Genomic DNA, 26,018 nt, shown 5'->3' with positions numbered 1-26,018 from the left:
CAATGCATAGGTGAGGAGAAGCAGAGAGCTTGTCATATTCAAGTCATGTCAAGAAAACAGGTGGGCATGGTGGCTCGGGCCTCTAGTCTTTGGGTCTTTGGGAGGCCAGGGTGGGAGGATTACTTGAGCTCAGGAGTTTGAGACCAGCCTAGACGACATACTGGGACCCTGTCTCTACAAAAAAAAAAACTTTTTAAAATTAGCCGGGTGTGGTGGTGCATGCCTGTAGTCCCAGCTACTCTGGAGGCTGAGTGAGACAGGAGGATCACTTGAGACCAGGAGGTTGAGGCTGTAGTGAGTGATGATCATGCCACTGTACTTCAGCCTGGAACACAGAGCAAGACCCTGTGTCCAAAAAAAAAAAAAAAAAATGAGTTTCTTTCCTTCTGATTTATTAGCTGTTTTCATATGTCCTCAGACATAGTTAATATCCTTACAGGCATTATGTGGATTCAGGGTAAACTTCTCAGACTATGAGCCTGAGAGTCCCCCTCTAGAAGGCTCCACAGCATTCTGCCTGCTAGATCGGGGCCAGATGAGATTAAAGTCAACGCTTGAGAACGAAAACCAACATGCATTAACTGAAACACCATTTTCACTTGTTCATCTACAGGGTGTAGAGCGAATTCCAAGAACCTGGCTAGGCAATGACACACTAAGTTTCCTATTTCTAGCGGCTGCCAAAGCCATCAGCAAGCATGGAAACCTCTGAGAGTCACAACTCCTCTGTCTCCAGAGGCCTGGCACTGGCCAAATCTAGAAGGATGCAGGATGGCGCCACCTGGTACAGGGTGAGGGTGTGAAGAAGACCTCGAAGGGTTGCCACCTCAAGCCCCGTGCCTTGTCCAGGAATACACAGGCTCTTTTGATGTCAGATAACTTTGCTGTATGATCTTTGTGGTGTGCCTGGTGGGTCACACCCTGTGAGCGTGTAGATGCCTCCTCCCGTGCTGGCTGCTTAATTTCTTCTGCACTCATAATCCTTAGCATCTTGAAATCCATCATTGAAATATTCCTGTTTTATGTGTGGCTACAAAGTGCCATCTAAAGATGCTCTCTAAAACTCAACTCATGAAGATGAGAGGAACATCACAGGGAACTGTGTGACTTCTTAGGCATTAGGGCAGATACTTAGAAATTAAAGTTGAATTTTAGAAACTTACATCTTACATTTTACAAGCCTATCTTACATTTTAAGGTCTTTTAATGAGAAAAAGTTGCATCCCAAATAATATTTCCAAATCTGAAAGGAAGTCAACTCCTCTATTACTAGAAGTTCTTTCTTTTTTTTTAGACAGAGCCATTCTGTCACCCAGGCTGGAATGCAGTGGCACAATCTCTGCTCACTGCAGCCTCAACCTCCCAGGCTCAAGTGATCCTCTCACCTCAGCCTCCCAAGTAGCTGGGACTGTGGGCATGCACCACCACGCCTGGCTGATTATTATTATTTTTTATTTTTATTTTTGGTAGAGTCTGGGTTTCACCTCCTCGGCCTCCCAAAGTGCTGGGATTATAGGTGTGAGCCACTGTGCCCAGCTCTAAGAGGTTCTGATTCAGCACCACCTTTCAGGAGCAGACCAGCTGTATGATTCCATAAGCGTCGAGAATTACCCAGCATATCATCTTGTTATAATTTCATTGTTGTAACCAACTTCAAGTAACAAATCTGCCCAATCATGGTAGTGATAATTAATCAATTGAGTTGATGGCCAAGTCTGTTGGGCTCTCCCTGTGGTAGCATTGCTCCTAGTGTGCTACCTCAGAAATTCAAAGGGCTCAGATTTCTCAAAGGTATAAAGCAGAAGCTTTAAACATGCCCCAGAATGCAAGCTTGCTCTTACTCACTCACCAGGAAGAATTATAGATTACATCTGTTTGCCCAGCCGCGTCATTTTCACTTTATAGAACCTCACAACTCTCTATAGCCTTTATTGCACGTTATTTGCTGGAGATGGTGCCATGCGCCTTTCATGGATTAGCTGACATTCCTAATAAGCTGGATATTTTAGGCTCGGTTTTGCAGGCTTAGAAATGGAGATTTGGGGCCAGGTGCGGTGGCTCATTCCTGTAATCCCAACACTAGGAGGCCGAGGCGGGTGGATCACCTGAGGTCGAGTTCGAGACTGGCCTCACCAGTATGGTAAAACCCCATCTCTACTAAAAATTAGAAAAATTAGCTGGGTGTGGCCGGGCGCGGTGGCTCAAGCCTGTAATCCCAGCACTTTGGGAGGCCGAGACGGGCGGATCACGAGGTCAGGAGATCGAGACCATCCTGGCTAACACGGTGAAACCCCGTCTCTACTAAAAAATACAAAAAACTAGCCGGGCGAGGTGGCGGGCGCCTGTAGTCCCAGCTACTGGGGAGGCTGAGGCAGGAGAATGGCGTGAACCCGGGAGGCAGAGCTTAAAGTGAGCTGAGATCTGGCCACTGCACTCCAGCCTGGGCAACAGAGCGAGACTCCGTCTCAAAAAAAAAAAAAAAAAGAAAAATTAGCTGGGTGTGGTGGCACGCACCTGTAGTCCCAGCTACTCAGGAGGCTGAGGCAGGAGAATGGCTTGAACCTGGGAGGTGGAGGTAGCAGTGAGCTGAGATGGCGCCACTGCACTCTAGCCTGGGCAACATAGTGAGACTCCATCTCAAAAAAAAAAAAGAAATGGAGATTTGGCAAAATTAAGTCACTTGGGATCCTAGGAAATTGGAATCTGAGACTGAAACCTCTTAGTGGGATGGTTGAACATCTACACGGTAAATTATGTTGCAAGGAGAAAATGTGAAAAACACAATAGGGCCTGGCATGGTGGCTGACACCTATCATCTAAGCACTTTGGGAGGCCAAGGGGAGAACCGCTTGAGGCCAGGGGTTCAAGACCAGCCAGGGTAACATAGTGAGACCTCCTCTACAAAAATGTTTCTAAAATTGGCCCAGCAGTGGTGGTGCACACCTGTAGACCCAACTGCTTAGGAGGCTGAGGTGGGATCACTTGAGCCTAAGAATTCAAGTGAGCCCTGATCATGCCAGTGCCTCCAGCCTGAGCAACAGAGTGAGACCCTGCCTCTAAAAACTGAACCAAAAAAAAATCAGTAGGGTGTCAGCTACGAGAGTTACTGTTTAGGTGCAATCAGGTTAGGATAAGAGGATCTGAACTGATGAGCATTTCAGTGGGTGAAAAACAGTAAGTGGCCATTCCTGTTAGCATTAAGCAGTCACTGATGCGGTTTCATCAGAATTCACAATACATGTATGGCTCCCAAACAGTTTCAAAGTCTTGGGTTCATGGTGTCCCCCTGCCCAGCAAAATAAAGTGCAAATCTTACGGAGCAACACATTTTCAGTTCAGGCCTCAAGCACTTCCAGAGACAAAAGTCCTGGGGACAGTAGCTCAGCACGGGGGAAAGGGGAGCCTGAGCCAAGAGTCAACCAGGATGACATGCAGAATCAGACCGGCAAAGGCTGCAGATACTGTAGTTATGAGGCACACACACAAAGCTTAAAGATAAATACGTGGTTGGAAGTATAAGAGCCTATCAAAACTGCTAGAATATAAGAAATCAAATAGCACAAAAATAGAATCAGTGGCTCAGGCCTGTAATCCCAGCACTCTGGGAGGCCGAGGGAGACGGGTGGATCACTTGAGGTCAGCAGTTCGAGACCAGCCTGGCCAACATGGTGAAACCCCGTCTCTACTAAAAATACAAAAAAAAAAAAAAACAGCCAGGCGTTAATGGCGCGTCAGTAGTCCCAGCTACTCAGGAGGCTGAGGCAGGAGAATCGCTTGGACCCAGGAGGCGAAGGTTACAGTGAGCCGAGATCGTGCCATTGCACTCCAGCCTGGGCGACAAGAGCGAAACACTGCCTCAAAAAAAAAAAAAAAAAAAAATCGCTGAAATAAATAACCCAATGGATGGGTTAAACAGATTGCACATAGCTGAAAAGAAACCGAAAATCTGGCCGGGCGCGGTGGCTCTCGCCTGTCATCCCAACACTCTGGGAGGTCGAGGCGGGTGGATCACTTGAGACCAGCCTGGCCAACATGGCGAAACCCCGTCTCTAAAATACCAAATACTGAAAGTACAAAATTAGCTGGTCTGTAATCCCAGCTACTCCGGAGGCTGAGGCAGGAGAATCACTTGAACCCGGAAGGCGGAGGTTGCAGTGAGCCGGGATCGCGCCACTGCACTCCAGCCTGGGACAGAGCGAGACTCCATCTCAAAAAAAAAAAAAAAAAACGAAAATCTGAAGCAGTCACACAGTGCATTAGGGAGAAGTAGGCGAAAGGAAGGAGGCCACGCTACTGGGTTTCAGGATGAGATGGGCGTTGAGGGTGCATTCACAGAATCCCGGGAGGAGCCAGCTGACTGCGGAAGGCACTAGGAGAGGGGAGGCGCTGGGCGCGGACTGAGTGGGGAAGGCACTAGGAGGGGAGGCGCAGTGCTGTAGGGAACGCAGGCTCATCAGGGCGGCCGGGGTGGAGGCGCAGGCGCTGAGCCTTCACCTAAAGTCGCCGGTGTGTGCAGAGCCTGGAGATGCGACCGAAGTCACCAAAAGCCCAGGGTGGCGGGGACGTGCTCAAGCTACCGCGCGCTGGGGGTAGCGACCACCGCCGCCCCGCGGATCCCACCATCCTGGAGATACCGTCTGCCCGACTCAGCCGCGCTTCCGGCCCGAAGCCCGGCTTCCTCTGACGTCACGGCCCCTGCGCCCCCTGCCGTCGCGGCTGCGGCTGGGCGCGCGGGCACCGCCCCCTCTGGCTGGAGGGCGGGACTTCCGGCGAATGAGTGACGGGCGCTTCCTCGGCAGCAGCGGCGGCTGAGCCCTGAGGCGACAGCAGCTGCGGGAGGCGACGGGCCGCGGCCTGCAGGACCTGAGGCAGCCGGGGAGGGCCGGGCGAGCCGGCCAGATAGCGAGCCGCGCTGGCGGCGGCGGTGGCCGCGATGATGGAGATCCAGATGGACGAGGGCGGCGGCGTGGTGGTGTACCAGGACGACTACTGCTCCGGCTCTGTGATGTCGGAGCGGGTGTCGGGCCTGGCGGGCTCCATCTACCGCGAGTTCGAGCGCCTCATCCACTGCTACGACGAGGAGGTGGTCAAGGAGCTCATGCCGCTGGTGGTGAACGTGCTGGAGAACCTAGACTCGGTGCTCAGCGAGAACCAGGAGCACGAGGTGGAGCTGGAGCTGCTGCGCGAGGACAACGAGCAGCTGCTCACCCAGTACGAGCGCGAGAAGGCGCTGCGCAGGCAGGCGGAGGAGGTGCGTGGGCCGCGGGACCCGCCCGCATCCCCGTCCCGGACCCCCAGCCAGCCCCGGGTCCGGGACCCACACCTGTCCCGACCCCAGACCTCGCCCCGGCGCCGCGGACCCGCAGACCCCGCCCCGAGACCCGCCTGGACCCCCATCCCCCGCCCCGGGACTTCCCCACCCCCTCTGCCCGCCGTGAGACACCTCCCTAGAGCACCCCCCGCCTGCCCCGGGACCCCACCCCGATCCCCGGGGACCCCGTTTTCCGCCCAGGCCTGGGCCCTGGCCCCCTCCTCCGGGCCCCCAGCCCTGAACGCTCAGCCCCAAACCCGATGTGCCTGGCGTCATCCCCGGGGAGTTCAGCTTCAAAGCCAGGCCTCACTCTCCCCTCCCCACCCACCTCTGCATGCCAATTCCCTTTGCTTTCGTGCGTGTGTTCAGTCAAAACCGTTTCCCGATCCCAAGTGCTACCTCTGTTGGCTGCCATTCAAAACCCACCTAGAAAAGGAATCTCTGGTGTTCTTAGGGTGCTGCAGCCGTCTGCTGATGATGTTGGAGGCCTTGCCTTGTCCCTAATCCCGTATTTTGAAGGTCTGTGACATGGGTGAATTGGGTGGTTGATGTAAACACAGAACAAGGCCGCAAGGCGGGCTGCTCCTCTGTCAGCAGAAGGAACACTCGAGTTTCTGGAGGTGATCTCTTTGCCACTTGGTTCCTTGCTTGGCGAGATTGTTAGCTGATGTAGCCAGGGCTGAGAAGCCACTCTGGCTTCTGAGGAGTTAAAAGTCTGAGTTTGAAGCGTTTAATTCTGGGCTAGGATGTCTCCATAACCTGGAAATCGCTTATTTGTGAAGCAGTTACAAGAGCCGTGCCCTGTGGGGAGCTCCACTTAGCTTCATTCATTCACCGTCAGATACCGAGCTCGGCCTGCCTGCATGTGGGCCCAGAGCCTCGCCCTTTGTGGGAAACAGGTTCAGGGAGGCTGGTTCCCATCCCTGCTTTGCCTCTGTGACCTTGGCCTGTCGCCTGCCTGGGGTTTGATTTTCCATCAAAGGAGTGAAGTGCACTAGGGCGATCTCTTAAGCCCAGAAATTGCCTCATTCTAGGAGTTAGGTAATGCTGTTTGACTTGTGAATAGACATGTCTTAGGAAATGAGCTTCAATTTCTTTTCAAGTAATTTGGATTAACACATTCTTGGCTTTAATAGGAAAATAAAAGATGGTGTCAGTATTTTGGCTTTTTCTGAAACCAAGGTGATTTATGGCCTAGTTTGGTTTAAAACGTGTTTATAAAAATAATAACAGTATGTTATATCATGCCTCCTTTACCGCAGTTTCTATTGCGTTTGGGTCATGTCTGTCGGGAGGCAGTTGTGTGTTGATTGGAATGCCACGGTTCCAGCAAAACTGAGTTAAAGTTCTCAACCTTAGGGAACGCAAGGGTTCATGGATGTTGGAGCTCAGGGTGACTGTGGGCATTTTACTGGGAAGGAAACTTGTCCCGAGAAGTGGAGGGGCTGAACCAAGGTCACCCACCCCAGAAGTGCCCAGCCAGGATGCAGAGTGAACCCGACGCCGGCCTGGGCGCTTGCTTCCATGTCAGGCAGCTGCAGGCACCGGAGGGCTGCTCCCCAGAAGCTTGGAGTGCCAGGGCTCCCCTCGCTCAGCTGTGGAGCTGTGGTTGCCCCGCTGTGCTGGGCACCACCCTCCACTTCTCTCCCACACTCAGCGGCCTGACCTAGATTTCAGGTGGGTTTCTTCTCTTTCACCTTGTACCTATGTGGTCAGTATAGTGGATGAGAAGGAACTGACAGGAGAAAATCAAGATGGCCAACGTTAAGGCTAGAAATTATAACCTTGCCGCTTAAAAATGAGCTCTGCATGGGATAGGCGCTGCCCAGCTCTGTGCGGTTCACATGTAAGCTGCCATGAGTGCATCTGCCCTCCCCCAGGGCTCCCGCTGGACTGAGCTGGCGGGTGTGCTTGTGGTTTGCAAAGCTCTCGCCTTTAGTCTGAGACCCACCATTGCCCCAGCTCTTTAGAGAAGCTGCAGGGAGAGCTTCGGGAGCCGAGCCCCGAAGCCAACCAATGCTTGGCCAGCATGGAGGCTGTGATTAAACGCTAACAGTGCGCCCTTGGAAAGACCTCAGGGCCTTACAACTAAGGAAAAGGGCTCGATGCTGTCAACATTTGGCACGCCTCCTCCTCTACTGAATCAAGCAGACCTTCATTTCCAGCTTTGTAGACCATTGCTCCCTGTGGGTCAGCGTCTTTTCTAGGCAGGGACTTGTGATCACATAGACGTGTGTCTGATAAGAGGGGAGCGGGACGTCACATGCTGCAGGCATGTCTTGTTGCAGAGGAGCTCCTGGGTGAGCTGTCAGCAGAAGCTCCGTCCCCAGCCACTCAGCTCAAGAAGGCTTAGTCAGAGCTGGGTAACCTGAGCCACTGCAGCCTCTGAGCAGACAGAATCTGCAGGGTTTTGAAAAAGCCTGAGCAGAGCAGACATCCCTGTTCCCATCTTCTTGCTGGTAATAACCACAGTGATTCCCAGTGTGCTCTGAGACCAGGCAGCTGGGTGTATGGGAGTGACGGGAGCTAGAGAGGGTGGGGTCTCCCGAGAGAGTGACCCAAGCTGTGGAGTCTGCAGACCCCAGCCTGAGTGTCAGCCCGGCCCTCAGGAGCCACACACCCTGGGTCCATCCTCTTCCCCTCGCTGGGCTGCAGTGGCCGCGGACTTCGCAAGTCAGTTTCATCTCAAGATCCAAGCACCATCACTGGCTGTTGGTTGCCTGGAGAACTGTGGGTAGGCAGATGTAGCAGAGTCAGGGGAGAGCCCTTGACGGGTTCTCAGGGCCGCCATGGACGGCAGGCACCGGACATTGCTGTCCACCTACCAGACAGTGCAGTTTCTGGTTGTGCAGTTTCTGTTACAAAGTTTTCTAAATCCCTCAAGTTCTTTCTCAGTGGAAAAGAAGGTGGGAAATGGCAGCTGAACGGGGTGGCGGCTGGCGAGGAGCAGATGCTGCCTCCACATGCACCGTCCCGTGCAGCTCCAGAGGAGGGCTGTGCAGAGCCGCCACGTTTGCCCTACTTACCCGGGCGGCAAAGAGCCCTTCTCCCGTAGTGACCAACCACTTAGCTCACAAGAGGAAAAATAAGGTGTGAGAGATGACATGTGAGTATTAGTAGTCATTATTTGCCTTAAAATCTTCTTAACCCTAAAGAAACTGCTGCTGTTAACACCCCCAAGGCTCATGGCAGGCAGCTGGAGCGGGTGTTCTCTCAACAAGACCAGATCATGATGTTTGCTGATCATTCAGCATTTGATGCTGTGTAAGGAAAGGATGCAAGGAAAGATAGTTTTATCCAAAACTTACTTTTTCCTAGTTAAATAAAAGTTATCGGCCGGGCGCGGTGGCTCAAGCCTGTAATCCCAGCACTTTGGGAGGCCGAGACGGGCGGATCATGAGGTCAGGAGATCGACACCATCCTGGCTAACACGGTGAAACCCCGTCCCTACTAAAAAACACAAGAAACTAGCCGGGCGAGGTGGCGGGCGCTATAGTCCCAGCTACTCCGGAGGCTGAGGCAGGAGAATGGCGTAAACCCAGGAGGCGGAGCTTGCAGTGAGCTGAGATCCGGCCACTGTACTCCAGCCTGGGCAGCAGAGCAAGACTCCGTCTCAAAAAAAAAAAGTTATCAGCTGGGCACAGTGGCTCACATCTGTAATCCCAGCACTTTGGGAGGCTGAGGCAGGCAAGAGATGAGGTCTCGCCATGTTGCGCAGGCTGGTCTCAAACTCCTGGACTCAAGCAATCCTCCCACCTCAGCCTCCCAACATTTGACATTGAACTCCTGACCTCCTCATCTCAGGTCAGGAGTTCGAGACTAGCCTGGCCAACCTGGCAAAACCCCATCCCTGCTAAAAAAACAAAAGAAAAAAAAATTAACCGGATGTGGTGGCGGGCGCCTGCAGTCCCAGCTACTCGGGAGGCTGAGGCAGGAGAATCACTTGAACCCAGGAGGAGGATGTTCTGGTGAACCGAGATCACACCACTGCACTCCAGCCTGGGCGACAAGAGTGAGACTCTGTCTCTAAATAAATAAATAAATGTCATTCATTTCATAGAGTATTTGGGTAGGATTCAGCTGGAGATAACAAATACCATAATCTTGCTCTACAGAGATTATCAGTCTGCCATTTTTTCCTCTTTTTTTTTCCCTCCACCCCAGATGATCTGCAGGAAGTTTTTTCCATAAATGAATTAAGATGCATCAGCAATTTTTATTTTTGTTTTTCATATGACAAATAGTAAATTCACCACTGCTTAGCCAGAGTATGTGATTTCTTCTCCTGCCATGTTATGATATTAAGAACAGTTTTTTAAAAAATGTTTTTTAAATGAAGCTATCAAGATGAGTCCGCAAGAGCTGCCTTTCCTAGGTGCCTCTGAAAGCTGGTCTGGTGTAGCTGCACCACTCACCAGGAGTACAGCAGTCTCCCTAAAAGTGGAGCAAATACTCGTAGGAACCATGGAGAAGGAGGTACCTGCTAGCCAGAGGGAACACGGGACAGAGGCCAAAGTGGCCTGGAGGCTGCTGGGCGCAGCCTGCCCCTCTGCCCCTCTGCTGCAGGAGCCCCTGGACCACACTGGCAGCAGTCAGACAGGGCCGAGAGCTGAGAGAAGTCAGTTATTCCAAAATTAAGATTTCTAAATGAAATATCTGTTTCATTTTTAAGTTTTTAAAACCCGTTTTGAAATAATGTCCAGAAAGGTTGCAGAATTAACACTCCTCACCCAGCTTCCCAAGTGCGGGCGTCTTCCCACACTGCTTTCTCTGGCTGTGTGAGGGGCTCAGGGGTCCCTGTGTCCTTGTTGTGTCCTATGTTCTGTGGTGGCCCCTCGTTCTCTGCTCTTTGCGACCTTGACCATTGCGTCAGTCACTTGGCAGCTGTGCCTCGGTCTGCCTCGGTCTGGCTGATGGGCCCTGGGGACCAGACACAGGGCACGTCCTCAGGCCTCAGCAGGAAGACCCGTGGCGTGCAGAGCCTGCTAGATCCTTAATCTGTGCCAGATGGGCATCAGGTAAGGGGCACAAGATTTTTGGATGGGTCCCTTTCCCCAGGTTCCCATTTATATTCAGGGCAGGAGGATGAGCTGTTAGCGCATGAACATCACTGCAGAAGATCGCCAGGAGCTGCATGGGGTGCCGGCTCTCTGGCCTTGTTTTCCTTTGCTCTGTTGAAAGTTGGGCTCCCAAAGCCGGGCGCAGTGGCTCACACCTGTAATCCCAACTCTTGAAAGGCTGAGGCGGGTGGATCATGAGGTCAGGAGTTTGAGACCAGCCTGGCCAGTATGGTGAAACCCCGTCTCTACTAAAAATACAAAAATTAGCTGGGCGTGGTGGTGCGTGCCTGTAATCCCAGCTACTCGGGAGGCTGAGGCAGGAGAATCACTTGAACACAGGAGGCGGAGTTTGCAGTGAGCCGATATCACAACGCCACTGCACTCCAGCCTGGGCAATAGAAGGAGACTCCGTCTCAAAAAAAAAAAAAAGTTGGGGTCCCGAGCTCCCCTTGCCAACCTGAGTGTCCATCCGCCACTAGGTCCTGCTGTTCTTTTGGCCTCAGGAATTCTTTAATGCCCCCACTTTTCATCTCCTTTGCTGCTTTCTGCTTCCAGTCACCACCATCCCAGGGTCTCCTGGCTACTCCCACCCCCGTCACTTCGCCAGCCCAGAGAACCCTCACAAAGCATAGCTGGTCTCTGAGTGCTAGGCTGAATTCCAGGCAGGGGCATTAGCTGATTGCTCTCCTGAGGCAGTGTGGACGTCTCAGACGGTGATAACATGAGGGGATCTGAGTGACAAAGTGGGCCAGGACACTGGGTGGACAGAGTGAGGCTGTCCCCCCCAGGTGATCCCCCACCGGGCCCACCGCTCACCAGCCTCACCTGCCTCTGGTCTTCTGGCTGCCACCCACCCGTCCTTGAGACCTGCAGCTCCTGCCACCTAGACCACCTGCCCCCACCCCACTCTCGGGGTTTACCTGGCCAATTCCCGTCCCTGCCTGATTTGCTGGTGTCTGCTTCCCCAGTGCACCTGCAGAGAAGCCCCCATCACCCAGCCTGCCCGCCCCTGCCTGGGGAACTGGGCCCCCACCAGGCCTCCCTCCCGGCTTCCACAACTTAAGCTGTTCCCTGCCAACAAGGGGCCGGCACCCTCTGGTTCATTCAGCCTGAGCATGTTGTTTCTCTTTCTCGGCACACCCGGAGATGCTGGTCATCTGTGTATGTGTTTTTGTTTTTGTTTTTGCTTTTTTGAGACGGAGTCTCACTCTGTCGCCTAGGCTGGAGTGCGGTGGCGCGATCTCGTCCCACTGCAAGCTCCGCCTCCCGGGTTTACGCCATTCTCCTGCCTCAGCCTCCCAAGCAGCTGGGACTACAGGCGCCCGCCACCTCGCCTGGCTAGTTTTTTTTCGTATATTTTAGTAGAGACGGGGTTTCACCGTGTTAGCCAGGATGGTCTCGATCTCCTGACCTCGTGATCCGCCTGTCTCGGACTCCCAAAGTGCTGGGATTACAGGCTTGAGCCACCGCGCCCAGCCCATCTGTGTATGTGGATAAGGGGAAGCCAGCTTTCCCCTGCCTCTGCGCACATCTCACCAAACTGTGCAATTCCTGAAGGTCAAGAACTGTCTCTTTGGAGTAGCCTTTCTGTCTGACACAACATTCTGGGATGATGGAAATGTTGTATTTGGTGCTGTCCACTTCAGTAGCTGCTGGCCTCATAGGGCCATTGAGCATTTTAGGTGTGACTCATGGAACTGAGGAACTGGGTTTTTAGTTGTATTTACTTATTTTAGAGATGAGGTCTTGCCATGTTGCCCAGGCTGGTATCAAACTCCTGGACCGAAGCAAATCCTCCCACATCAGCCTCCTGATGAGCTGGGACTAGAGGCTCATGCCACTATGCCCGGCTGTGTTTTATTTTAATTAATGTAAACATGTGGCCAGGGCTTCCATACTGGACCATGCGGCTGTGGGCAGTCTAGCTGAGCTGCCTGCATGTAAGGGCAGATGGTGAGTTACTCAGCTTCATGCAAGAAAGGAAAATGCTTAAAAGGTGGGTTTGTTTCCTGTTTAATGAACATTTTCCAGAAAGTGAGGAGATCCCGAAAGAGTGGGTTTCAGATACAGGAGACCAGACAGGAGAAAATATTGTGAGATGGAAAAGTGGATGCCAGCAACAGGAAACAGCAGAGAGGGGCTGAAGTTCTCAAAAGGCCAAGAAGAGCTTGGTGGGAAATCGGTCTTACCTCAGAACTGCCTGTGCTCAGGGCACAGGATCGACTTTTTCACCTTGGGCTGCTTTTTCTTTTCTTTCTGTGGGTGAGAATTTTATTGCAGTATCATTGACATACACTGAACTGTACATACTTAAGGAGTACAATTTGATGAGTTTTGAAATCTGTATGAACACCTGAAGCCATCCCTGCAGTCCAAGCAGTGTAGATGCCCAGACCCCAGAGTTCCCTGTGCCCTGTGTAACCCCCCTCTGACCCTTCCTTGCCCCACCTGTCCCCAGGTAACCACTGATCTGCCTTCTGTCACTGTAGGTTGATTTGCATTTTCTAGAGCTTTGCATACTGGCCTCCTGCAGTGCATACGTGGTTTCCTATGACCTCTTCCACTCGGTACAGTGATTCAGGGACTCACCCAGGCCATGTGTCCTTTCTCCGAGTCCCAGGCCGTGTGTCCTTTCTCCATGGCCAAGCAGGGTACCAGCAGTGCTGTTTGTCCATCCGCCTGCCTGCAGGGGAGCTGGGCGGCTTGCTTTTACGTAACCTTCACGCGTGAGTGGTTTGTAAGCCCGCTCACCCCGGGGCAGGGTGTTGGGCCAAGCACTGCTTGAGGTAGGCTGGCGGTGAAACCCAGAGGCTAGAATCTGCTTCTGAGGGGGATGAGTCTTTGCAGAGACCCTTAGAGCCCAAAACATCATTACCCTGTTGCATTTTTTTTTGAGCCACTGTTAGGGCAAGAGATCCGGGGCATGCCACGTGAAACGCGACAGGGCCTTTCCTCAAGACCACTCCCCTGTGCAGTGGGTTTCCCACACAGGGCCTAGGGCATTTCCATTCTTGTTATCAGCAACCAGATTCAAAACTTGCCTTTCGTTAAAATTTCTGGGTGCCCTTTCCTCCCCAGGCCTCTGGGGAGTTTTGGGCTCCTGTTCCCTAACCTTTCCCCAGCCAGCCTTCCCATCCCCTTTCCTTCTCCCCAGGAAATGAATTCCCAGATAAATGCACAGTCCCAGTGCGCCCTTGCACAGGTGTGTGTCTGTGTCCCTGCCTGAGGTCAGAGCGTTTCTGTTTTGAGAGCAAGGACCCTTTGTCTCCGGAGAAGAGCGAACAGAGGCGCGGTTAGCGGAGGCGCGGTTAGCGGAGGCGCGGTTAGCGGAGGCGCGGTTAGCGGAGGCGCGGTTAGCAGCCCCGTCCAGTGCAGCCAGAGGGAGTCAGAGACTGGGGCTGGTTAGGAAGTTTCAGAAGCCAGTGAGTGTAAACTCCTAAGAATGCGCCCAGAGAATAAAAGTTTACTTGAGAATAATTTTTCCCTGGGAGATGTTTCATAGGATGGGACATTTAACTTGGGGTTTTAGTTTTATCTTCATTTTTCTTCCGCTGGTACCAACCATATAAATTTATATGTATATATATATGTGTGTGTGTGTATATATATCCCAATACAAATGTATATGTACTAGTAAGACAGATGGGGAAATATATATATATATATATTTCCCCATCTGTCTTACCCATTCTTGAAAATCAGTGTGTATTCAACCAGTTGGGATTTGTTTCATGTGGACACTGAACCCAGCAGTCCCTTTCACAGAAACGTGAGGAAACCTTGCTTTTCAACCTGATTTTTGGATTCGCGAGCTGGTGGCCGGATCTCTCCGCCCCACGTGTAATACCTGAATAGAGAAATGTCCTTCCCTCCACCCGTTTGCCGTCCAGCAGGCTTCGGGGGCAGCTTTGTAGCTGCAGGGCCACCCCCTGCGTGTCCTCTCTCTGCGTTTAGATCTAGGTGGCCAGGCAGTTGTGGGAAATGGAAAGGGCTCCGACTGCCCCTGCCAGCCCTGGGTAACCACAGCCATGCAAGGTCCCTGCCTGTACCTGGGAACTAGCTGTGAAGGGCATCCGCCAGGGATGTGCCCAGCGCCCAACTGTTTGCCTGCTTAAAAGACCAAAAATGAGCCTTTTTCCTTGGAATTCATACCGCCCCCTCATTCCCAGGGAAGGAAGCAAATTGATTGGTATTGCCAAAGAACGAGATCTGTGATTCGTGTCAACATTTGTTTCTAACCAACCAGCCAGAGCTGAATTGTTTCTCGCTGCTGAGCCTGGCCTAACGGACAGATGAGAGGGGAGGTTTGGATTTTTTATTTTTATTTATTTATTTATTTTTTGAGACGTAGTCTCGATCTGTTGCTCAGGCTGGATTGTAGTGGCACAATCTCGGCTCACTGCAACCTCCGCCCTCCGGGTTCAAGCAATTCTCCTGCCTCAGCCTCCTGAATACCTGGGATCACAGGCGCCCGCCACCACACCCGGCTAATTTTTTGTATTTTTTATAGAGATGGGGTTTCACCATGTTCGCCAGGCTGGTCTTGAACTGCTGACTTCAGGTGATCTGCCCACCTCAGCCTCCCAAAGTGCTGAGATTACAGGCACGAGCCACTACACCAGCTGAGGTTTGGATTTAATGTGTTACTTTACTCACCAGGAAAGTGTCCATGGGTTGTGAAAGTTACCAAAAGCCTGTTGATCGCCCTGTGAAAGAACTTACCTGGCCATTGCTCTGACATTCTGAGTCCAGAATATTGTCGTCTTGATTTTATATTTGACATGAAAAGTCAGTCACTGTGTAACTTTGTTTACATATAAAAGGAAGGATGATCTCATTCTATGGAATACTAAAATACCTGACTTGGATTACTAGATTTTGGAAGACCCTATGCTCTCAGGTCATTTCTTTTCTTTTTCTTTTTTTTTTTTGTGAGACAGTCTCCTGTCATGCAATGGTGCATTCTCGGCTCACTGCAACCTCCGCCTCCCGGGTTCAAGTGATTCTCCTGCCTCACCTCCTTAGCTGGGATTACAGGTGTGCACCACTACACCTGGCTAATTTTGGTATTTTTAGTAGAGACGGGGTTTCACCATGTTGGTCAGGCTCGTCTCGAACTTCTGACCTCGTGATCCGCCCACCTTGGCCTCCCAAAGTGCTGGGATTACAGGAGTGAGCCACTGTGCTCGTTTATTTCAATATATATCTTGACATTCACCGAAAATACTAGGCAAGGTGGCTCATGCCTGTAATCCCAGCACTTTGGGAGGCTGAGGTGGATGGATGACCTGAGGTCAGGAGTTTGAGACCAGCCTGGCCAACATGGCAAAACCCCGTCTCTACTAAAAGTACAAAAATTAGCCAGGTATGACTGGGCGCAGTGACCCACACCTGTAATCCCAGCACTTTGGGAGGCCGAGGCAGGCAGATCACGAGATCAAGGAGATCGAGACCATCCTGGCAAACACAGTGGAGCCCCATCTCTACTAAAAATACAAAAAAATTAGCCGGGTGTGGTGGTGGGCGCCTGTGATCCTAGGTACTTGGGAGGCTGAAGCAGGAGAATCGCTTGAACCCGGGAGGCAGAGGTTGCAGTGAGCTGAGATTGCGTTACTGCACTCCAGCCTGGGCAACAGAGCGAGACTCTGTCTCAAAAAAGATAAAATAGGCCAGGCGAGATGGCTCAAGCCTGTAATCCCAGCACTTTGGGAGGCCGAGACGGGCGGATCATGAGGTCAGGAGATCGAGACCATCCTGGCTAATACGGTGAAACCCCATCTCTACTAAAAACTACAAAAAACTAGCCAGGCGACGTGGCGGCGCCTGTAGTCCCAGCTACTCGGGAGGCTGAGGCAGGAGAATGGCGTGAACCCGGGAGGCGGAGCTTGCAGTGAGCTGAGATCCGGCCACAGCACTCCAGCCTGGGTGACAGAGCGAGACTCCGTCTCAAAAAAAAATAATTAAAAAAAAAAAAAAGATAAAATAAAAATTAGTCAGGCGTGGTGGTGGGTGCCCATAATCCTAGCTACTCGGGAAGCTGGGAGACTGAAGCAGGAGAATCACTTGAACCCAGGAGGCAGAGGTTGCAGTGAGCCAAGATCACGCCACTGCACTCCAGCCTGGGTGATGGAGGAAAGAAAGAAAGAAAGAGAGAGAGAGAAAGAGAGAAGAGAAGAGAAGAAATTCACCGAAAAGCAAATTCTGAAAACATAAGTTGAATTTAATTTTCAAGCAGAGCCCTTTGATCGTGGGAGGGATGGGGAAGTACATCTTAAAAACATGTCTAAAAAGGGAATCCTGTGGCATATTGGTACCTAGACGTGAGAGTTGTTTCGTGTCTCAGCTGAGGAGCGACACCCATGTTTTCCTTCATTTTGTAATCTCGAGTCATTGATCCGTGGGATGCTCAAAGGTGACCCACAGGTAGCCTCACACGTCCGGCTGCCACACGGCGTTTCACTAGACTCTGCTAGAGAGGTAGTCGTGTCAAAGACACGCTGCCCTGCAGCACGGATCACGAGCATGTGCACAGAAAGCTTTCACTTTGCTACCGTTACACCTTCAGCAGGTCTCTGGGACCAAGATACTACCGTGCTGTATTCCGAGTAGTTCTTTTATTTTTTTATAACCTAGTACTATGCAGGCCCATTCAACAAAAATGCTGATAGTTAAAACGTTATTTTTCTCAGCTCCGTTCATATTTTGTAATCGTGCTTTATAGACTTATATTCATCTCTCTTCCCCAAGTCCCCACCACTGAAAATTCTTAGTTCTCTCTCTCTATTTTTTCTTTTTTTTCCTGAGATGGAGTCTTGTTCTGTCACCCAGGCTGGAGTGCAGTGGCGCTATCTCGCCTCACTGCAAGCTCCGCTTTCCGGGTTCATGCCATTCTCCTGCCTCAGCCTCCTGAGTAGCTGGGACCATAGACGCCTGCCATCACCACGCCTGGGTAATCTTTTTTGTATCTTTAGTAGAGATGGGGTTTCACCTTGTTAGGATGGTCTCGCTCTCCTGACCTCATGATCCGCCCATCTCAACCTCCCAAAGTGCTGGGACTACAGGCGTGAGCCACCATGCCCGTCTGAAAATTCTTGGTTCTCTTAAATCAGAAGTAAATGGTTTTTTTTTCTTTTCTTTTTTTTTTTTTGAGACAGAGTTTCACTCTTGTCGCCTGGGCTGGAGTGCAATGTCATGGCCTCAGCTCACTGAAACCTCTACCTCCTGGGTTCAAGAGATTCTCCTGCCTCAGCCTCCCGAGTAGCTAGGATTACAGGCATGCACCACCATGCCCGCCTAATTTTGTATTTTTAGTAGAGACAGGGTTTCACCACGTTGGCCAGGCTGGTCTTGAACTCCTGATCTCAGGTGATCCCCCCACCTCGGCCTCCTAAAGTGCTGGGATTACAGGCGTAAGTCACCGCGCCCGGCCAAGGTTTTTTTTTTTTTTTTTTTTGAGACGGAGTTTCGCTCTTATTGCCCAGGCTGGAGTGCAATGGCGCAATCTTGGCTCACTGCAACCTCTGCCTCCCAAGTTCAAGTGATTCTCCTGCCTCAGCCTCCCTAGTAGCTGGGATTACAGGCATGCACCACCACGCCCAGCTAATTTTGTATTTTTTAGTAGAGATGGGGTTTCTCCATGTTGGTCAGGCTGGTCTCGAACTCCCGACCTCAGGTGATCCACCCGCCTCAGCCTCCCAAAGATGCTCAGGGCTAGACTAATGCTGGGATTACAGGCATGAGCCACCGCGCCTGGCCAATGACCTTTAAATAAAAATATTCTCTGGGCCGGGTGCAGTGGCTCACACCTGTAATACCAGCGCTTTGGGTAGCCAAGGCAGGCAGATTCCTTGAGGTCAGGAGTTCAAGAGCAGCCTGGCCAACGTGGTGAAGCCCTGTCTCTACTAAAAATACAAAAGTTGGTCAGGTGAAGTGGCTTACACCTGTAATCCCAGCACTTTGGGAGGCCGAGGCAGGCAGATCACAAGGTCAGGAGATCGAGACCATCCTGGCTAACTCGGTGAAACCCCGTCTCTACTAAAACTACAAAAAATTAGCCAGGCGAGGTGTCGGGCGCCTGTAGTCCCAGCTACTCAGGAGGCTGAGGCAGGAGAATGGCGTGAACCCGGGAGGCGGAGCTTGCAGTGAGCTGAGATCACACCACTATGCTCCAGCCTGGGCAACAGAGTGAGACCCCGTCTCAAAAAAAAAAAAAAGTTAGCAGGGCGTGGTGGTGGGCGCCTATAATCCCAGCTACTCAGAGGTTGAGGCAGGAGAATCGCTTGAACCTGGGAGATGGAGGTTGCAGTGAGCCAAGATCTCACTACTGCACAGCAGCCTGGGCAACAGAGCTGTCTCCAAAAAAAATAAATAAATAAGAATTTTCCAGCGTCCAGCCCCAAAAGCCCCATCAGAGGACTCTTTACTTCCTCGAGATGAGTTTTCTGTCACCCCAAGTCTAGCCCTGAGCATCTTCTCACTGAAATCAACAACTCAACCTTAGGGGCTGGGCGAGGTGACTCACCTGTAGTCATCACCACGCCTGGGTAGTCGCTGTGCTTCGGGAGGCTGTGGCAGAAGGATTGCTTGAGCCCAGTAGGTCAAGGCTGCAGTGAGCCTTGGTCATGCTGCTCTACTCCAGTCTGGATAACAGAGCAAGACCCATCTCCATAGAGCAAGACCCCATCTCAAGCAGTCTTCCTGGCTCAACCTCCCAAGTAGCTGGCACTATGGGCATGCAACAGTATGCCCAGCTAATTATTTTTTGCAAAGGTAAGGTCTTATGATATTGCCCAGACTGGGCTCGAACTCTGAGCCTCAAGTGGCACTCCTGCCTCAGCCACCAAAAGTGCTGGGATTACAGATGTGAGCCACTGTGCCCGGCCTGAGACCCCATCTTTAAAAAAAAAAAAAAAATGGCCCCTTGCTAAGGGCAGAGACCTGGTGCTTTCTGACAGGTGAGTTGCATAACCAAAAAATAAATATGTGTGTAGGTGATTCAAAATGATTCTCAAATTAATCTAGAAGGAAAAATTAGGAATAACCAAGAAAATGTTGAAAAGGAAGATGTAAGAGGGAGAGCAGATATTAGATACTAGAAGGTACCGTAACACCACAACACCAGTTTAAAAACCTGTGGTGCTGGCTCCGAAACAGACTGAAATATGGCCAGGCACAGTGGCTCATGCCTGTAATCCCAACACTCTGGGAGGCTGAGAGGGGATCGCTTGAACCCAGGAGTTTGAGATCAGCCTGGCTAACATAGGGAGACCCTATCTCTATAGGAAAAACACAAAAATTAGCCCAATGTGGCGGTGGCACGTGCCTGTGTTCCCAGCTGCCCGGGAGACTGAGATGGGAGGATTCCTTGAGCCCACGAGGTTAAGGCTACAGTGGGCCTTGACTGTGCCACTGCACTCTAGCCTGGGTGACAGAGCAAGACCCTGTCCCAAAAAAATTGAAAAATAAAAGTAAAGGGAAAAAAAGCCTCATTAAAAAAAAAAGTATAAAAGAAATGTTGAGAGTTCTACAAAATGGCTCTGTCCCACTTTTTGCGGGGAGTGTAAAGTTGGGACACCTCTGAAGAGTCACTTAGCAGTGCATGACCACATCCTCGGAGAGCAGAGGCCAGCAGGCGGAGGTACAAAGACGCATGCGCACACAGCTTTTTGTGTTTGTTTGTTTTTCTTTTGAGACAGAATCTCGCTCTTGTTGCCCATGCTGGAGTGCAATGGCGCGATCTTGGCTCACTGCAACCTAGATTCAAGCAATTCTCCTACCTCAGCCTCCGGAGTAGCTGGGATTACAGGCGCATACTGCCACGCCCAGCTAATTTTTTATATTTTTAGTAGAGACGGGGGTTTCACCGTGCTGGCCAGGCTGGTCTTGAACTCCTGACCTCAGGTGATCCACCTGCCTTGGCCTCCCAAAGTGCTAGGATTATAGGCGTGAGCCACCGCGCCCGGCCAGCCTTTTTATAATAGCAAACATTTTAAAGCAACCTGAAAGTCCATAAGGAGATAATGGATTGAGCAAACTGTGCTCTACCCACACACTCCCAGCAGAACACACACCTGCCAGAAATGGAGGTGGTAGAATATGCCTGTTGGTGTTGAAAGGCATTTCAATATAAATCAGTGAACAAATCAGGTTACAAACACTGTGTACAAGATGATCGCACATCTGCTCTATGCACACACATACAAATCCAGAAGCACGTCACACAATTTTAACTGACCCTATAGACAGAGCCTTGTAATTTAAAATTTTTTCTGTTTTTACCTAACACCAATTTTCCTACAAAAACATACATTGTTTGTATAATTATTTTCATTTTTTATATAACAGGAAATAAAATTACCTACTTTAAAAAATATCTAGGCTGGGCGTGGGGGCTCATGCCTGTAATCCCAGCATTTTGGGAGGCCAAGGCGGGTGGATCACCTGAGGTCAGGGGTTCGAGGCCAGCCTGGCCAACATGGTGAAACCTCGTCTCTACTAAAAATACAAAGAATCAGCTGGGCGTAGTGGTGGGCGCCTATAATCCCAACTACCTGGGAGGCTGAGGCAGGAGAATAGCTTGCACTCGGTGGGGGAGGTTGCAATGAGCTGAGGTCATGCCATTGCATTCCAGCCTGGGCAACAAGAGCAAAACTTTGTCTCAAAAAAACAAACAAAACAAGGCCAGGCGTGGTGGCTCACACCTGTAATCCTAACACTTTGGGAGGCCAAGGTGGGAGGTTTGCTTGAGCTCAGGAGTCTGAGACCAGCCTGGGCAATATAGTGAGACCCTATCTCTACAAAACCTTTTTTTTTTTGAAAGAGAGAGAGGATCTCACTGTCATCCGGGAGTGCAGTGGAACCAGCCTCAGGGCTCACTGTAGCCCCGACCTCCTGGGCTCAGGTGATCCTCCCACCACAGCCTCCGAGCTCACTGGAACTACAGGCAAATGCCATCGTGTTTAGCTAATTTTTTTATTTTTTTTGTAGAGACGGGATTTTGCCATGTTGCATCTAACTCCTGGAGTCAATCAGTCCAGTCACCTCGGCCTCCCAAAGTTCTGGGATTACAGGCATGAGCTACCACTCCCTGTCTACAAAAACTTTTTGTTTTTTCGTTTTGTTTTGTTTTGTTTTTTGGAGACAGAGCCTCACTCTGTTACCCGGGCTGGAGTGCAGTGGCGGGATCTCAGCTCACTACAACCTCCGCCTCCCAGGTTCAAGCGATTCCCCTGCCTCGCCCTCCCGAGTAACTGGGATTACAGGCGCCCGCCACCAAGCCCAGCTAATTTTTTTTATTTTTAGTGGAGACGGGGTTTCACCATGTTAACCAGGATAGTCTCCATCTCCTGAACTCGTGATCCGCCCGCCTCGGCCTCCCAGAGTGCTGGGATTACAGGCGTGAGCCACCGCGCCCAGACAACTTTTTGTTAAAAATTATTATCAGGCTGGGCGTGGTGGCTCACACCTGTGATCCCAGCACTTTGGGAGGCGGAGGCGGGCGGATCATGAGGTCAGGAGATCCAGACCATTCTAGCTAACACTGTGAAACCCTGTCTCTACTAAAAAACGCAAAAAATTAGCTGGGCGTAGTGGCGGGCGCCTGTAGTCCCAGCTACTGGGGAGGCTGAGGCAGGAGAATGGCACGAACCCAGGAGTCGGAGGTTGCAGTGAGCAGAGATTGCGCCACTGCACTCCAGCCTGGGCAACAGAGCGAGACTCCGTCTCAAAAAGGAAAAAAAAAATTCTTATCAGTTGATTAATAGCATGTGTGTGTTGTTCATATGCTAGTTGTAGCCACAGTTAATTCAAAACCGCTTATTTTTATTTTTTGTGCCGCTGCACAGAAAAGTCATGCATTTTCCCAGCTGTGGAGTGTTCGTTTTTCTTCATTTTCCTTAAGTTGCATGTGATGCCCGTAACAGAGACCCTTCCTGCTGCCTCCTGCTCCCTGCCTGCCCCTCCCACCTCCTCTGTGGTTTTCTGCCCTCTCAGTAACTGCACAAGATGAGTCACTTCTTGGGCAGAGCCCCAGTGGTTTCAACACAAAGACCTTTTTAGAAGCTGCTGCTATAGGAAGAAGCGTCGAAGGGCCTAGTATCCGGGTGGGAGAGTGGGTAGAGTTATTATAGGGAACACAGCTGTGGCCACTACCCGTGAATCTTCCAGATCCCAAAAGATGAAATCCACTGTCCGGTTTGTATTCCCATCTTCTGAGAAATCCTTTGTCTCCAGAACCCAGCTGACGCTGGGTGCAGTCGCTCAGGCCTGTAATCCCAGCACTTTGGGAGGCTGAGGTGGGAGGATCACTTGAGCCCAGGAGTTTGAGACCAACGTGGGAACCATAGCAAGACTAAAAATTTTTTTTTTTTTTTTTTTTTTTTTTGAGACAGAGTCTCGCTCTGTCGCCCGGGCTGAAGTGCAGTGGCGCGATGTCGGCTGACTGCAAGCTCCACCTCCCAGGTTCACGCCATTCTCCTGCCTCAGCCTCCCAAGTAGCTGAGATTACAGGCGTGTGCTACCACACCTGGCTAATTTTTGTATTTTTTAGTAGAAACAGGGTTTCACCATGTTGGTCAGGCTGGTCTCGAACTCCTAACCTCAGATGATCTGCCCGCCTCGGCCTCCCAAACTTCTGGAATGAGGCAGGAGAATCACTTGAACCCGGGAGGTGCAGGTTGTGGTGTATTTTTTAGTAGAAACAGGATTTCACAGCATGAGCCACTGTGCCCAGCCTCTACAAAAAAAACTTTAAAAATTAGCCAGGCCTGGTGACACATGCCTGTGGTCCCAGCTACTCAGGAGGTGGAGGCAGGAGGATCATTTGAGCCCAGGTGCTCAAGGCTGCAGTGAGTTGTGATCACACCACTGCAGTCCAGCCTCAGAGACGGAGCAAGACTCTGTCTAAAAAAAAAAATGCTGGGCTCACGCCTGTAATCCCAGCACTTTGGGAGGCCGAGGTGGGCGAATCACAAAGTCAGGAGATCAAGACCATCCTGGCTAACACGGTGAAACCCCATCTCTACTAAAAATACAAAAAATTAGCCGGGCGAGGTGGCGGGCTCCTGTAGTCCCAGCTAATCGGGAGGCTGAGGCAGGAGAACAGCGTGAACCCGGGAGGCGGAGCTTGCAGTGAGCCGAGATCGCGCCACTGGACTGCAGCCTGGGTGACAGAGGGAAACTCAGTCTCAAAAAAAAAGAAAAAGAAAGCCCAGCTGGTATTTATACTTCTTCCAGTGCAATTTCTTGATAATATCCCCCAGTTTTCTACTCTGTATAAACAAGGTGTTAACAGCTGCCTCTCTGGGCTCCTGTAGCAATTACACTCGTGGCATCGATGCCTGGCCAGAGGCCTGGCCACACCTGGGGCCTCACTGGCCCCTCTGCTCCTCAGACCTTTCATGAGCTGCTTTTATTTTGCAAAGTGTTTTGTTTTCACTTGGTTTGATAATAATTTTTTCCTGAAACTTACCACATAAGGTTAAGATTACAAACCTAGACCATTCTCCCTGCCTTTTTATTTAAGGACTAGGAACAAGACTGTGTTGCTGGTTATCCCAGCAACGATGGTGTCCTGAGCTGAGTTGCAACTGAGATGCAGAAAAGTAGGCTCAACCTTGTTCTGAGGCATGGAGTTGAGAGGAGTCAGATGGCTCCATTGCAAATAGGACTGGCTGCATGCTCATGGATCCCAGTGCATAAATGGAAACACAGGGCTCTGTGTTCAAAAATTAGCAAACATTTCAAGATGGCAGCAGCCAACCCAAGCATGGAGCCTTCTGAGTGCAGGGTCCTGCATTGCTGCCCGGGTCTCGTGCAGCCATGAAGACAGCCATAATTGGAAACAACAGGCTCCCTTCACAGCAAATCCTCCCTGGACAGGAGACTGCTGGCATGTCCCGGGGTTGTGAGCACCGCCAGAGGGAGAGGAGGGTGCAATCATGCAGTCCTGGAGGGCTCTCCTGCCCTGCTCCCATGGCTCCTCACTGTGCCTGAAGAGGGTGGTGACCACAGCCATGTGGCGGGAAGCCCCCATTCTGGCTTGGCCCCTGGCTAGCTTGTGGTCTTGGGGACATCTTTGGCCCCTGGGCCCTCAAAACCTGTGGTCCTTCAAGTGAAAGGCAGCTGCTCCACACTCACTCATGATGCCTGCTCTTTCCCTCCCTTCCATGCACAGAAATTCATTGAGTTTGAAGATGCTCTGGAACAAGAGAAGAAAGAGCTGCAAATCCAGGTGGAGCACTACGAGTTCCAGACGCGCCAGCTGGAGCTGAAGGCCAAGAACTATGCCGATCAGAGTAAGTGGCTGGCGGGAGCCTGGGGGTGCACCTGATGGGCGCTGCCCTGGGACGGCTCTGGCTGGGGAGGACATGGGGCGCCTTCTGCACAAGGGGACGAGAGGAATCCCAGTGGGAGCCTCAGCTATGTACTCCAGCTCTTTGCACTGCTGCCTGTTTCTGTAACGGGCCCCAAATTGTGTGTGGACATAAGTAAAGAAGGTCCCTGTGGCCCCAGAGCACTTTTGCTTCAGAGTGGATTCTGACCCCCAGATCACAAGTCTGTGGTCCTGAAGGTCCTTCCTGCACCTTTTGAACAGAGCTCCTGCAGCCCCTGGGTCCCCACCTCTCCGCACTGCTGAGGAGTGATGGCTCCTTCTCAGGCAGGAGGGTGGGCCCGGTGGTGTGGCCCCACTGGAGTGACAGCACTTAGGTGGGGGCACAGCTGATCAGGGTGTCTGTCTCCTGCAAGGCGAAGTGGCAAGAGGGATTTATTATTATTATTATAAGAACAATTGGTTTACTTATCTTTGCTTCAACTCTACTGTCAGTGTTATAGGGCAGGCGTGATGGCATGCGCCTGTGGTCTCAGCTGGGCTGACGTTGAGGCTGCAGTGTGGGCACAGAGAGACTCCATCTCTAAAAAAATAAAAGAAAAAACAGGCCGGGCGCGGTGGCTCAAGCCTGTAATCCCAGCACTTTGGGAGGCCAAGACGGGCGGATCACCAGGTCAGGAGATCGAGACCATCCTGGCTAACACGGTGAAACCCCGTCTTTACTAAAAAAAATACAAAAAGAAACTAGCTGGGCGAGGTGGCGGCACCTGTAGTCCCAGCTACTCGGGAGGCTGAGGCAGGAGAATGGCGTGAACCCAGGAGGCGGAGCTTGCAGTGAGCTGACATCCGGCCACTGCACTCCAGCCCGGGCGACAGAGCGAGACTCCGTCTCAAAAAAAAATACAAAAAAAAGAAAAGAAAAAACAAAAGGCCCGGGCGCGGCGGCTCACGCCTGCAATCCCAGCACTCTGGGAGGCCGAGGCGGGCGGATCACCTGAGCTCAGGAGTTCGAGACCAGCCTGGCCAATATGGCGAAACCCCATCTCTACTAAAAATACAAAAATTAGCCAGGCATGGTGGCGCACACCTGTAGTCCCAGCTACTAACTGGGCTGAGGCAGGAGGATCGCTTGAACCCAGGAGGTGGAGGTTGCAGTGAGCCAAGATCATGCCACTGCACTCCAGCCTGGGTGACGGAGTGAGACTCCGTCTCAAAAAAGAAAAAATTTAAAAAAGAAGAAGTGATGATTTCCTGTGTGATTTTCCTTTTCTGTAATTAGATGTTTTGTTTTGTTTGGAGACAGAGTTTCACTCTTTTC

At 51.4% G+C, this 26,018-nt stretch overlaps 1 protein-coding gene across 9 annotated transcripts in view; it reads left to right on the top strand.

The window, feature by feature from the left end:
- Positions 1 to 4,765: 4,765 nt before the first annotated feature.
- MAPK8IP3 (mitogen-activated protein kinase 8 interacting protein 3) overlaps positions 4,766 to 26,018 on the top strand; it is a 62,260-nt gene continuing 41,007 nt past the window's right edge. For all 9 annotated transcript variants that reach the window (XM_030924586.1, XM_030924580.1, XM_030924583.1 and 6 more), the window contains exons 1-2: positions 4,766 to 5,251; positions 24,545 to 24,665. In XM_030924586.1, coding sequence (XP_030780446.1) covers positions 4,934 to 5,251; positions 24,545 to 24,665 — 439 coding nt within the window. In that variant the 5' untranslated portion in view covers positions 4,766 to 4,933. The remainder of the gene's footprint in view (positions 5,252 to 24,544; positions 24,666 to 26,018) is intronic.

This window comes from Rhinopithecus roxellana, chromosome 20, assembly GCF_007565055.1.
Source record: "Rhinopithecus roxellana isolate Shanxi Qingling chromosome 20, ASM756505v1, whole genome shotgun sequence".
NCBI classification, from domain to species: domain Eukaryota; kingdom Metazoa; phylum Chordata; class Mammalia; order Primates; family Cercopithecidae; genus Rhinopithecus; species Rhinopithecus roxellana.
Note: the sequence above shows the minus strand (reverse complement) of the source record. Positions and strands in the feature narration are given on the sequence as shown.